Below are 14153 nucleotides of genomic sequence, written 5' to 3' on the forward strand. Positions count from 1 at the left end.
TTGGTGACAATTTTCAGGATGTGAGAAGTTCAGGAAGGTGTAAGGACTTGCAAGAGGGTGGGGACAAGGCTGGCTGGGCCAGGAGTTGGCCCCAGTTCCCATGTTCAGGGGCAGTGGGGAGTGTATGTGTGTGTGTCCAGGGGCAGGCACAGAATCAGTTTCTAAGTGTAGAATTTCCTGTTGTAAGTCAACTCCATGTTCCATTTCAATTCAGCAGGATAACTACTATCTGATTGACAGGATTACCAAGTTCTAGGCTGGTCTTCAGCCTGGCAGACTCAGGACCTAGATGTCATCAGCCTTTTCAGACTCACACTAACCTAATTTATATGAGACTTAGAGACTAGCCTGGGCCCAGATGAGTCATTTTACATAGGGAGAGTTATCTGGTAGGATAACTGACCTCAGACATTTTGAATATTTTGATTAATTACATTTTTGAGTGGGTGTCTTTTGGCATACGGTAAACATTATCCTTTTCTCTTTTTTAAAAATATATTTTTACTAGTGGCCTGGTGCATGAAATTTGTGCACATTAAAAGGTAATTAATTAGAGGAAATATTTTAATATTGCTATTTGCCCTTTCTCTATAATGGAAGTGTCAGAAATGAAAGAAAATTAGTAAAATGTATATGAAAATCTTCTTCCTGTCAGAGTCTGGGGCATGCCACAGGACCGAGTCAAGTCCCTGCTCACCCGCGTGCACCTCGAAATCTCGTGAGACCCAGACCTAGCTGGCCCTACTCCCATTAGGCGAGATCCAGACCCGGCCCCACCCCTATCAATCCCTGCCGGGAAGGGGGCGCAGCCTCAGGTCCCCTGGCCCAGTGCTGGGATGGGGGGCGTGGCCTGAGGTCCCTCATCAAGCCCTGCTGGGTGGGGGGCATGGACTGAGGTCCCTCGTCAAGCCCCACCAGGCGGGGGGCATGATCTGAGGTCCCCCTTCAAGCCCCACCGGGCAGGGGGCACGGCCTGAGGTCCCCTGCCCTGGCCCAGTGCCACGCAGCCTCAGGTCCCTGCTGATTGCTCGTTATGGCTAGTTATGGGAACCCCACCTCCACTGTAGGAACAGCCATCTTGTGTTACGGCAACCCCGCCTCTGCTGTGGGTGCAGCCATCTTGTGACAGCATCATAGAGTGAGGGTCAATTTTCACATCACCTCTTTATTAAATAGGATTGACTTCAGAGAGGAAAGGAGAGGAAGAGAAAGATAGAAACATCAATGATGAGAGAGAATTTTTGATTGGCTACCTCCTTTACACCCCACACTGGAGATTGAGCCTGCAGTCCAGGCATGTGCCCCATACCTGAACCGTGACCTCCTGGTTCATAGGTCGACACTCAACCACTGACCTACGCCAGCTGGGCAACATTACTCTTTTCTGTTGGTTCTTATTCCTGTGTCATCCTGTGTTCTGGTGGAGCACACTGTTTAGGTCTCACACCGTCACCTGTTAATATTCATCCTTTTCACCCCTGGCTGGTGTGGCTAAATGGTTGGACATTCTTCTTGTGCACCAGAAGGTTGCCGGTTCAATTCTTAGTTAGGGCACATGTCTGGGTTGTCGGCTTGATACCCGGTAGGGGGTGTGTAGGATACAACCAATTGATCACATCCATGTTTCTCCTTTCCTCTCCTTTCCTCTCTCTCTAAAAAATTCAATAAAAAATATTTTTAAAATATTCATCCTTGTCAGAGTTCAAGATGCTAGAACAGAGGCCAGCAAACTTCTCTGTAAAGGTAGTAATTATTTTAGGCTTTATGGGCGCCATGATCCCTGTCACAATAACAACTCTGCTGTGCCAGCACAGAGATAGCCATCAACAATACAGAAATGAATGGGTGCACCCACAAACTTCATGGGCCCTGACATTTGAATTTCATATAACTAACTCTCCCATGTCACAAAATAATCTTCTTTTGATTTTTTTTCAAGCATTTAAACATACAAAAACACTCTTAGACTGCAGGCCATGCAGAGAAACAGGTGGGCTGGATTTGGCCAGTGGGCCAATTACCCGAGCTAGAAGATAGTTTTACTGTGTATTACACCATGACCAGTATTCTGCTGGTGGGGTTTAGGTGTCTGCATTACACATGTACCAGGTAGAGCTCCTGGTGGGTGTGACTGTCCAGGGCATGTTGACTGTGATGGCCTCAACTCAGAGGCTGCATTTTCCTCACTTCCTCAGTGTAGGCCACCCACTTTCCACCATGTCAGTTAATCCTTAGCACAACCTTATTGAGTCCAGCCAGGATTTCATCTCTGCTTGGCTCTAAAGCACATGTTCTTAGCCATTCACCCACTGGGCTTCCTAGTGATCCCCTTGTGCCTTTGGACACTAAGGAACTGGAGCTGATTTACTCTTCAACCTCAAGGAACCTCCATTTTACTTCTTTCCCTCATTAATCATTGAGATGCTACATGAAGTTGTGAGGAATAAAAAATAAGGGTAAAATACCTAGAGTATACCATGCATATAGTATGTGTTCGATAACTAGCTATTTCTGCTCGTAGTGACACAGAATTAAGCACTGCCCTGAAAATCCAAACAGCCTTATGTTTTATTTTTCAAGCCCCAGGATTCAGGGCAAAGGATGGAAGTCACAGGCTCCATTTCAAGGAGACCCTTACCCCCCACTATGGCTCAGAGGGTGATTGAAGGAAGGCACTAGTGGTGGTGGGGTCTCTGGTGGGGTGGGTCTGGCGGTGTGGGGGACAGGAAGTCTACGAAGGAACACTGGGTGGACGTGGTAGTAGCTGCCCTTTAAGGACGACGTGGCCCAATGCAGCCCATGTCGAATAATGGTAGGGACAGGCTTGACGCCCCTGCTCTGCCACTCAGGACAGCAGCGGTGCTTTCTCTTTGTCCTCGAAAGCTGGCTGCAGCTGGAGCCCTTCTTGAGGGCGTTCACCTCAAAGGCTGGAATGGGCATTTTGCTCTTCAGGGCAGTGCCAGAGTCTGATTTTGCCCGGTCCAGGACACGGACTTCGTTTGCGGGGGTTCATGGGAAAGGACTGCAGCGCGTTTGTCTATTTGTGAGCTCGTTTACAGCGCGACTCTGCAGATATGAACTTGCGCTTTCGGCACATTCATCAAAGTCTCCGGAGAGCTAACCCTGTGCCTACCCCTTTGTCCCCTGGGCCCCGCGGCACTCCAGTTTAGCCCGCCCCACCCCTTCCCTCTGGCCTGCCCTGGAGCCCCGACCTCGGGCTAGTTTCCTCCAGACATACCGCTGTTTTGCCAACCGTGGCCAGACACGAAAACAGCCCTTTTTGTTAACCTCTGGACGGGGTTCCACTACAGTTTCCTGCAGGCATCAGCGAGTGGGCGGGCAGCCAGCGGCTCTGAAAAACTAAGGTCGGCTACAGCGACTGAGGCAAAAGCGCGGGTGCCATCCTGGAGCCGCAGCCGGAGGGGCCTTTAGGGAAGAGCCTTTATCCTGATGACACCAAGGTCAGAAGGGGTAGAGCTCTGTCCAAGGGTCACCAGTCTGGCAGACCGCACCGGGCATGTGCGCCGCCCTAGGTCCCGCCACGGCCCGGAATCTGGCGCACTGCGTGTAAATCACCGCACACTCGCCTCCCGCGCCTCTGGCTCCTCCACTACTGTTGACTCACTGCTCTGGACCCGCAGGGTCCACCTCGGAGACTTCCATCTCCAGGACCCTGGTGGGAAGGAGCCTGCGGCCCGCTTGCTGGTGCTGGCCCCGCACCCAACCCAGACAACCCCGCCCGCGGGGTGTCTCTGGATCCGCCTCTGGCACACCAGCCCCGCCCCCGAAACTGCAGGCTCCCCCAGCCGCCCGCGTCTCTGGTGCAAACCCGCCCCCCCCCCCTCACCTCACCCAAGCCGGGCGCGCCCCCGGCGTCTGCGCTCGCGCGCGCCCCTTTCGTCCCTCCCGGTGCGCGCTGCACGCACCGGCTCTGGGCGGGTCCTGCGGTGGTGGCAAGGCTCCTCCTCCTGCTGCTCCGCCTCTTTCCCCACTCCATCTGGACCTACTCCTCGGGTGCTCTCGCGCAAACTGTTCTCCTCTGGGTCCCCTCCGTCCGCTCCCAGCAATGGTGGCCTGGCGCTCGGCGTTCCTCATCTGCCTCGCTTTCTCCTTGGACACTCTGGTCCAGAGAGGTAAGGCGAGCGGGGCGCACGCGGGGACCACCCCCCTAGGGCCCGTGGGGCGGGGGCTCGACGCCCTTGCGGCTCAGTGGTGCGCATGAGCGGCCCGGTGCCCGCCCCAAGGGCCTGCGCCGGACGCAGTTGGCGGGCGGTGGGGCGGGGGTGCGAGCCCCAAGCCCACTGGGGGCTGACCCTGCTGCGATCCACGTGGCCGGAAAGGAGGCAGCGGGACCCCTTCTGGTGCTGGGCTGGAAACAGCAGGATAGTACCCCTTAAAATTCTGAACAAGGTGTCACCACCGGTGACAACAGCTGTCCCCAGGAGATTGCCTTTGGGAAACCTTGAAGAGAGCACTCATTCCCTCCAGCGGGGCTTCTCGAAATGTGTTTCTAGGTCACCTGCGACAGAAACACCTGGCGAGCTTGCTGGGCGCCTTCCTACCCCCTTTTTCAGGATCTCTGTGGGGACAGCGAGGTGTAGGTCTAACCAGCTCCCCAGGTGCCTCTGGTGACCACCCCAGTTTTTGAAACATTAATGATATTTTTGCCAAAGATGGGGAGAGAGAAATCCTGCCGAATCAAGGGAGTAAGTTTCTTAGATCCTGGCTATTCAAAGTGTGGTCCAGGGCCCCCGCTCCATCACCTGGGACTCGTTAGGAATGCAGCATCTGGAGACCCCTGCCTCTGATCTACTGTGTCAGAGTCTTCATTTTAACTGGATCCCCAGGTAATTTGCTCTCAAGTTTGAGAAGCATCTTAGAATAAGTTGTCTGTGGTTAAAAATAGGGTCTCACACTTGTACTGGCAGAATCTTCTCAATTATTTATATCCCACCCCCACATCAAAAAAGGGGTTTAAAAAAAACAACACTGCAGTTGAGTACAGAATTGTGCTCTGAGCTTCTTGACAACCAAGGCAAATTCAACTAATGAAAAACAAATGAGCTGAGCAAAAATAAAAGTTTGTCCTAGCACTGACTTCTTGTGGGCTTTATGTTACATATAAGGAGCTCTAGAAAACAGTAGACAGTGCTAGACAAAATAGTTTTGCAAAAGATGCAGAAATGTTTCTCATGTGGGCAATTCTCCTGGAGTTGGTACAACATGGGGCAAAGGTGCCAGGCTCTGTTCTAGACACTGGTGGTGCAGTGAACAGAACTGAGACTGCCCTCATGGAGCTGATGTTCTGGTGGGGGGTGAAAACAACTACAAACATGGCAGTATGGCATATTGTTCGTGCCTTGAAGAAAAATAAAGTTACAGGGTTGTGGAATTTTCTATTTCTTTTTGTGTATAATGCATTTGTGGGAAAAATTATAATCATTTAATTGACTTGCATCTAACGATGTGGAAATTTTGAGTGTGGAAGCACAAAAAAGTTAGAAAAATGATACTCCTTTAAAGGCTATCTTCTGAAAGTTTTCAACATGCTACGTACATTGAGAAGGTGAAGAATGTAAATGATCAAGTCTCAGTTTTTCACCATCATGTGTTACACTAGGTCAGTGGTTGGCAAACTGCGGCTCACAAGCCACATGCAGCTCTTTGGCCCCTTGAGTGTGGCTCTTCCACAAAATACTGACTTCTGCGCATGGGCCATGAAGTTTCAATCGCACTGTACATGCGCGCCCGCACGTGGTATTTTGTGGAAGAGCCAGACTCAAGGGGCCAAAGAGCCGCATGTGGCTCACGAGCCGCAGTTTGCCGACCACTGCGCTAGGTGATTTAGGAGGTGGTAGAGGAAACTGCGAACTGGTTGAGCCTCAACCCATGAACCAGGAGATCATAGTTTGATTCCCAGTCAGGGAACATCTCCGGGTTGTGGACTCCATCCTCAGTAAGGGATGTGCAGGAGGCAGCCGATCAACGATTCTCATCATTGATGTTTCTCTCTCTCTCTCTCCCTCTCCCTTCCTCTCTGAAATCAATAAATAATTTTTTTGGTTAATCCTCACTTGACGATATTTTTAAAATAATTCTTTATTGTTGAAAGTATTACATATGCCCCCTATTCCCTCCATTGACCCCCTGCATCCCACCCCCACGCCAGGCCTTCAGTACCCTATTGTCTGTCCATGGGTTATGCATATATACATACAAGGTCTTTGGTTGATTACCTCCCACCCACTCACCCTCCCCTGTGTTCCCTCTGAGATTCTGCATTCTGTTCCATGATTTGAGTCTCTGGATCCACTCCATTCAGCAGTCGAGGATATTTTTTCCATGTTTTTTTCCCCAGAGAGAGTGGAAAGGAGGGAGGGAGGGGGAGAAATGAGAGAGAGAGAGAGAGAGAGAGAGAGAGAGAGAGAGAGAGAGAGAAAAACATCGATATGATATTAGAGACACATTAATTGGTTACCTCCTGCATGGGCCCTGACCGGGGCTGGGGGTCAAACTTGCAACCCAGGTATGAGTCCTAGACCAGTAATGGAACCCAAGACCCTTCGGTGCATGGGCCGACACTCTACTGAGCCACGCTGGCCAGGGCCAGTGAAACCATTTTACAGATGAGTAAATGGAGGCGAATAACTTTCCTCATGTGGCAAAGCTAAGATTTCATCCAGGCTTGTCTGATTCCACAGTCCTTGCTTTCAAGCACTATATATATGCCCTTACTCCTGGAGGTTGCCCTCCTTCTACAGCTTACTGGCCAAGTGGCCTTTGGAAAATACTCTGAACCTTGGCCAGTTTGCTTATCTGGATATAGCCTAACAACTCACAAAGCTTTGTGGAGGGGACCAGGTATGTGTCACTCTCAGATCTGCAGCGTTGTCACCAGCTACCATCTCCAGAGTGCTTGCTGTGTGCTAGGCACTTCACATTTATTGTTTTTAATTACCCCAACAATTTTGCTGGTCCTTCCAATTGAGGGACACCTGGTCAAATAGCTTAAAAAAGAGAGCCAGGATACCATCTAGATCAGTGGTTCTCAACCTTCCTAATGCCACGACCCTTTAATACAGTTCCTCATGTTGTGGTGACCCCCAATTTCATTGTTACAAATTGAACATAATTAAACATAGCGATTAATCACAAAACAATATGTAATTATATATGTGTTTTCCGATGGTCTTAGGCGACCCCTGTGAAAGGGTTGTTCGACCCCCAAAGGGGTCACGACCCACAGGTTGAGAACCGCTGATCTAGATAAAGCTGCTACCCAGTGAGCTTTTTTATTTTATTTATTTTTAAAATATATTTTAATTGATTTTTCAAGAGAGAGGAAGGAGTGGAGAGAGAGAGAGAGAGAGAGAGAGAGAGACATTGATTGGCTGCCTCCTGCACACCCCTTACCAGGGATTGAGCCTGTAATCTGGGCATGTGCCCTGACTGGGAATTGAACCTGCAACCTTTTCATGCAAGGACTATGCCCAACCAACTGAGCCACACTGGCCAAGGCCTTTTTTATTTTAAGTAAGAAAGCTGAACCCGAAAAAGCTTTTATTTTTTTCTTTTATTTCTTTTTTTTTTTTTTTTCAGAAGAAGCTTTTGCTTCAAGGTAGGGCCCAGGTTTCTGGATCTTTTGTGCAAAATACAGTGATAATTATGGGTTTCACATTGGTGTTTTTTTCTAGGTATGTGGGCAGTTACAGTTTTAGAATGGCTGTGTCTCCTGGAGCCCCAAAGTGGTAGATTGGGTGGGCCTGCCCAAGAGCCACTTTATTCTGGTCTTCATCCTCAACAGTGAGGTGTGACTGAGAAAGCCTAATTGGCTTCAGAAAGCGCACACAACCTTGAAGCATGATTTGTGAAATCCCTCCAGATGCTGGCAAGTTGAAACAGACTTTAGGCTCCAAGGAGTTTAAAAGGGTGGTTAAGAAATCATCCCTGTTCTAATTACAGATGGGTTTTTAGTGCATTGTGTATTTTACTAGTTCGGAAAGCTCTGAGGACAGGTCTCTAGCCTGTGTGCACCTACAGAAATGGGAAGCTGTTCTTTTGAGCAGTGGGGAGAAGCAGCTCAGTGGAACAGGTGTGTAGTAATCATAACGAGGGCTCTGTTTCCCCAATGTCTTCCACACTCCAGGCCTTCAGTGCCTCACACCCATCTCCTCATCATAACTGCCCTGAAAGGTTGGCATGGTGACTCCTCTGTCTCCTGAGGTCTATAAGGAACATTTGCCCACAGCCTTGAAAGTAACTGAGTGGTAACCCCTATCTCAGATGAAAAATATGTGGTCCAGTGAGGTTTAGGTCTTGAATGCAGGTTTATGCTGAATAACCAAAGCAGAGGGCATGAATGCAGACAATTCTAGGATTGAGGTAGGTCATAGAAATGTGAGAAGTGGTCGAGAATAAGTGTGGTGAGAGAGCCTGCTTCCTTAAAGAGAGATAGCCCAGCTGACAGGGAGAGTGAAGGCTTTGGAGCAATCCTGCCCAGTGCTACTACACCCTGGGGCAAGTCACTTAACTGCTTGGTACTTTGGGTTTCTCATCTGAAAAATGGGGATAGCCATACCATCCATCTCATGGGATTGCTATTAGTATTACATGAGTGCAGTGTTTAGCAGAGCACCTGGCTCCAAGTGAACTTTATGTTAGTAATTATTCTCATTGCCTAAGACCTTCCAAGCCACATCCAAAAAATACACAGTGCCAACCTTGAAGTAATTATGCTAAGTGAAAGAAACTGGACACAAAACCTCACATATTGTATGATCCTACTTATATAAAACTAGAGGCCCAGTGCATAAAATTCGTGCATGGGTGCGGTCCCTAGGCCTGGCTGGTGATTGAAGCATGAGCGTCTGGCATGGACGGGCAGATCCCAGCTGACCTCTGGGCCCGGGGCAGCACCTGGGCCCCCGCGTGCCCCACTGCACCTGAGTCACAGTGCCTGAGTCCCCACATGGAGATGTGGTGAGTGTGGTCGGATGCCACAGGCCAGGGTGCAGCGTGGGCCTCTGGGCTGCCCAGCAGCACTGTGCAGAAGCCTGGCAGGCAGCACACTCTTTCCTGGCTAGCCTAGCAGACTGGCTCCTGCACGAACCTAGGGGGAGACTGACTGGCCCCTGTGGTCCAGTGGCTGTGGCCTGGCTCACCCGGAAGTGGCCATGTGGGTGCAGGGTGGGCTCCTCGCGGGCACCTGAGTGTGGGGGCTTCCCAGGCATGCCAGCCCTAGTGTCTGGGGGGTGGGAGGGCGAGTATCAGGGGGAGTGAGAATGAGCAGTGGACACCCTGCATGCATTCTCACCACACCTCTGTCCCATCACCCCCACCCCCAGGTAGCCAGCGAGAGGTCACAGCACATCACCAATGCCTGTCATGTTCTGCACTGCTCCCTGGTGGTCAGTGCATGTTATAGCAAGTGGTCAAACTCCTGATCTCCTAGTGAAATGACCTCCCGAGGGGGCAATTTTCATATTAGGCTTTTATTACATAGAATGTCCAGAGTTGATAAATCCATAGTGATAGAAAGTAGATCACTGGTTGGCAGGGACAGAGGGAAATTGGGAGTAACTGCTTAATAGGTATAGGGTTTCCTGGTGGAGTGATGAAAATATTCTGTAACTGGAAAGATGTTGGGGTCCAGCCCCAGCAGGTCCAGGGGTTCCCAAAGGTGTGGACGAAGTCGGCAAAGAAGGAATGACATGGAGACAGCGTTCAGTTGATCAGCAGCCTAGCCAGGTTCTGTAGCCAGGATCTCCAGCCAGGTTCTGTCATTTATTGTCTTGTTACATCTGTTTTTATACCAGTTGATTTTAATCCTGTCAATTTCTATTCCAAAGGTTAGGGCGTTTCTTATCTCCATTCCAGGGAGTAAAGATTATGTAGCTTAAGGGTGATTGTTCATAGTTCAAGTGATTAACTACCCACCTGGTATTTAGTTAAGGGGTTTTATTCCCTCCCTAACTTCAGGGAAAAATCCCTACCTGGGGAAACAACCTTTCTGGGAGAGGTGACCTTGGATAAAACACATAGCGCCAAGAAGGTGAGCAAACATATTAAGAACAGTATGCCATATACACCAAGTCCCTTGAAACATATGCTGTGCAGATGTTTCTTCCCTGCAGCAACTGTGTCAAGCAGCAAGGATGGACCTGCTTCCGGCAAATTCCCCCTTTTTTATTTTTTAAATGATAGCGCATGTAAATCAGTGGCCACCTCTCAGATTGGGTTGTTTAAGACTCGGAAGAAGACTGACAACCAATGATAGCGAGCATAGCTATAAACATAGTGGATGGAGTGCACAAGGAGCCTTGTTCCTGTAGAAGGTTGCTGGCCTCTTCAGTCAAGGGGTTTCAGCTGTCCTCAAGTCAGTGGTTTGGTTGTTCTTGTTGATCTGGCTAGCGGGCGGCGTCATTGGCGACGGGCTTCCCAAAGCATCAGCGAGTTGAACAGCTGGATCAAAGGGTCCATCAGGGCTGCGCTTGATGGTGGTGTTGGCGTCCGAGGAGGAGTCAGCTGTGCCCTCTGGGTCGGCTGATATGGATGATACCGGGGAGGAGGAGGGGGAGGCAGAAATGGAGGGTAGTAGAGAGAAAAAGAAGAGAAATCAAAAGAACTACACATTGGAAGTGTTTAGAAAGCACTTGGGAGGACTGGCTGCAGGGGTTCCAGTCCCCCCAGCCCAGACTTTGCCCTCTTTGAGGCTTGGTCACAAGTCCACTGACTAGCCAGTCTTGGTTTGCATGTAAAAGCTTAAAGTCATACTAAACACCTAATAAATGGGCAGGAAAACCTTTCATGCAGGTTCCAAATGGAGGCAGGTGGGAATAATAATAATAACGACCCCCAGAGATTTCCATGCCCTCATCTCTGGAACCTGTAACTATGTTAAGTTACATGGTAAAGGGGAATTAAGATAGCAGGTGGAATTAAGGTAGTTCATCCTGGGTTATCCTGGCCAATTAAGAACAGGGTCCTTTAAATATGGAAGAGGGAGGCAGTAGAGTCAGGATCAGAGTGTTGCTATGCAAGAAAGATTCAGCTGGCCTTTGCTGGCTCTGAGAATGGAAGAGTCCTTGAGCTAAGGAAAGCACATACAGCCTCTAGAAGCTGGAGGAGGCAAGGGAACAGACTCCTAGAGCTTCCAGAAGAAATGCAGCCCTGCACACACCTTGAATTTAGCCCAGTGAGACCTTATTGGACTTCTGACCTCCAAAACTGTAAGATAAAAATGTGTTTCAAACCCCTAAGTGTGTTGTATTTTGTTATAGCAGCAAGAGGAAACTAACAGAGAAGCTGAGGGGTAGATATTAGAGTCCTCTTCATTCTTTGAAAAAAACTAGCTTGTGATGTTTCTTTTACATTGTTTTAATTTTGCCAATTTAAATCCATCACCAATACTCTCTGAGTTTAGGATTTTAAGGTAAATGTGCATAAAATTGGATGGCAGCGATGATTTTGGTGCAGCAATAAACCTCAAAGGGCTCTGGAAGGCAGCCTGATTTCTTTAGCTTGACTTTGATTTAAAATTTTTTTAAATCGATTTCAGAGAGGAAGGGACAGGGAGAGAGAAAGAGAGAGAGAGAGAGAGAGAGAGAGAGAGAGAGAGAGAGAGAGAGAGAGAGAAAGTAACATCAATGATGAGATGGAATCACTGATCAGCTGCCTCCTCACACCCTCCACTGCGGATCGAACCCAAAACCCTGGCATGTGCCCTGACCGGGAATTGAACTGTGACCCCCCTGGTTTATAGGTTGATGCTCATCCACTGAATAACACCGGCCGTGCAAGCTTGGCTTTGATTTTAAACTACTTCACAAGGAGATTGGAGCCTGTCCCTGTTTCAGAATGCATCCCGTTTTGTAGGCCTGCAGTGGGGGCCACCGGCTGTCTCCCAAGAGGCCTTTCTCCCTTCCCCAGTCCTGATGGCTGCTCATGAAGCAGGAAACAGTCTAAGGCCAGCAGACAGAGGGTGTTTTTGAACAGTTTTTTGGGGGAACATTACTTGTAACCTTGGTGTATCAGGACAATGCTCTAACCCACTGAGCTACCAACTGGCTAGGGCAGACAGGGTTTCTTATATGTTGAGCCTAGGCCTGCCCCTTTGCTGCCAGATGACTGCTCTCTGGAGGCAGGTGGGGGGAGAGGAACAGAGCAAGGGTTGATAGCCTGTACCTCCACTCTAGCTTCAACCAGTTTTGAGCTCTGTTTTTTATTAGTTTTCTACCCAGGGCTGCTTAGAAGATGTCAGAGTGTTCTGCAGCTTTAAAACAAACAGTTGCCCTAGCTCAGTGGTTCTCAACCTTCTGGCCCTATAAATACAGTTCCTCATGTTGTGACCCAACCATAAAATAATTTTCGTTGCTACTTCATAACTGTAATGTTGCTACTGTTATGAATCGTAATGTAAATATCTGATATTCAGGATGGTCTTAGGCGACCCCTGTGAAAGAAAGGGTCGTTTGACCGCCTAAGGCGTCATGACCCACAGGTTGAGAACCGCTGCTGGTTTTTCTCTGTGGTGCAGGGGTGGGCAAACTTTTTGACTCGAGGGCCACAATGGGTTCTTAAACTGGATCGGAGGGCCGGAACAAAAGCATGGATGGAGTGTTTGTGTGAACTAATATAAATTCAAAGTAAGCATCATTACATAAAAGGGTACGGTCTTTTTTTTTTTTTAGTTTTATTCATTTCAAATGGGCCGTAGTTTACCCACCGCTGGGTTAGAGCATTGGCCCACGGATTGAAGGGTCTCGGGTTCGATTCCAGTCAAAGGCATGAACCACAGTTGGAGGCTTGATCCCTGGTTAGGGCATGTGTGGGAGGCAACCAATGGATGTCTTTCTCACATCGATGTTTCTCTCTATCTCCCCCACCCCCCACTTTCACTCTCTAAAAATCAAAGGAAAAAAATATCTTTGGGTGAGGATCAACAACCACAAAAAAACCAAACCAAACAAAAATAAAATAAAACAAACAAAATCACTTTGAAAACTAGAGTAGAAGAATGCTATAGGTGACTCCCACTGAGAGGAATGCCCCTGCTCAGTGAACATCTGTTTAAAGGAGAAGCTCGACATCTGGCTGGCATCGTGAGGTGGCTTTATTTGGGATTATTCTACTTGGGATTATTTTCTAAATTAGAGGCAGTATCCTCAGCAGGAAGCATTGTTGCAGTGCAGAACTCATTACGACCAAAACAGTGCCAAGGCACAGACAGGGCTCATTTTGGCATTCTTCTTTTTATTTATTTTTTGCTGCCTCAGCTAGCCTAGGATGAGGGAATTAACACAGGGCCTGCATTCCAGTGTGGCCCCACCATTTGCTGTCAACAGTGGTCTTATCTGATCTCTGCTTTGTTGGCCTCACAGAATTGTCTGAGTAGGCAATTAATTACTAATGCAAACAGACTGTGTGTTGTCAAGGTATTAACCAAGTTAGGCTCCCTAGAGGGGACTAGAATGCAAAAGGGGCCACCTGCTTCTTTGGTTCTAATGAGAATCCAGGGGCTGATGTCCACACAACAGCGTTTGGCCAGAACCAAAGTGCCAGCTAAATTACTGAGATGAGCTCAGGAGGAATTGCCCCAAGAGCAACTCTAATTGGGTGGCTTACATATCCTCTTGGCTTCCTGCAGAGTTTTACAGTTCATTCATTTGGCTATCCAGCTCAAAAAAAAAAAAAAAAAGCCAAGAATCCAAAGTGGTACATAAAAAGAAACCAACAAAATCCATGTTCTCATCTTTTACTTGTCAAATACAATATACCACTGTGGAGTTGTAGTTTGGGGCTCTCATTAATTCCCTCCTAACACTTTGCTTCCTACCTCTCCCAGGAGACTGCTCCTTGCCATGGTCAGTGATGTCTTCTGTGTTGCTAAATCAGGTCATCTGACACCTCTGATCACACCCTCCCCCTGGAAGCATTTTCTCTATTTAGCTTCTGGGAAGCCGAACTTTACTACTCATTCTTGCCTTTCTTACCTCCCTGACCTCAAGACTGGTGGCAGTGCCTGGGGCTTAGTTTTTGGTCAGCTTCTTCTCTACAGGCTTCTTTCCCCACATTTGCTTTCCAGATGCTTCCACCAGCCTCATGGCTTTAAATGCTTGTGAGTCTTCAGTTTCTATCCCCAGACCTGCTCTCTC

General features: G+C 48.6%; 1 protein-coding gene across 5 annotated transcripts in view; it reads left to right on the top strand.

The window, feature by feature from the left end:
* Positions 1-3911: 3911 nt before the first annotated feature.
* The window catches only part of CD99L2 (CD99 molecule like 2), a 105672-nt gene continuing 95430 nt past the window's right edge, over positions 3912-14153 (top strand). For 2 of the 5 annotated variants that reach the window (XM_059679014.1, XM_059679013.1), the window contains exon 1: positions 3913-4133. In XM_059679014.1, the coding sequence (XP_059534997.1) occupies positions 4067-4133 (67 nt within the window). In that variant the 5' untranslated portion in view covers positions 3913-4066. Of the gene's footprint in view, positions 4134-14153 lie in introns of all 5 variants that reach the window. The other 3 variants (XM_059679015.1, XM_059679011.1, XM_059679012.1) reach the window with 3 other exon arrangements.

Source organism: Myotis daubentonii, chromosome X (genome assembly GCF_963259705.1).
Source record: "Myotis daubentonii chromosome X, mMyoDau2.1, whole genome shotgun sequence".
Classification (NCBI taxonomy): domain Eukaryota; kingdom Metazoa; phylum Chordata; class Mammalia; order Chiroptera; family Vespertilionidae; genus Myotis; species Myotis daubentonii.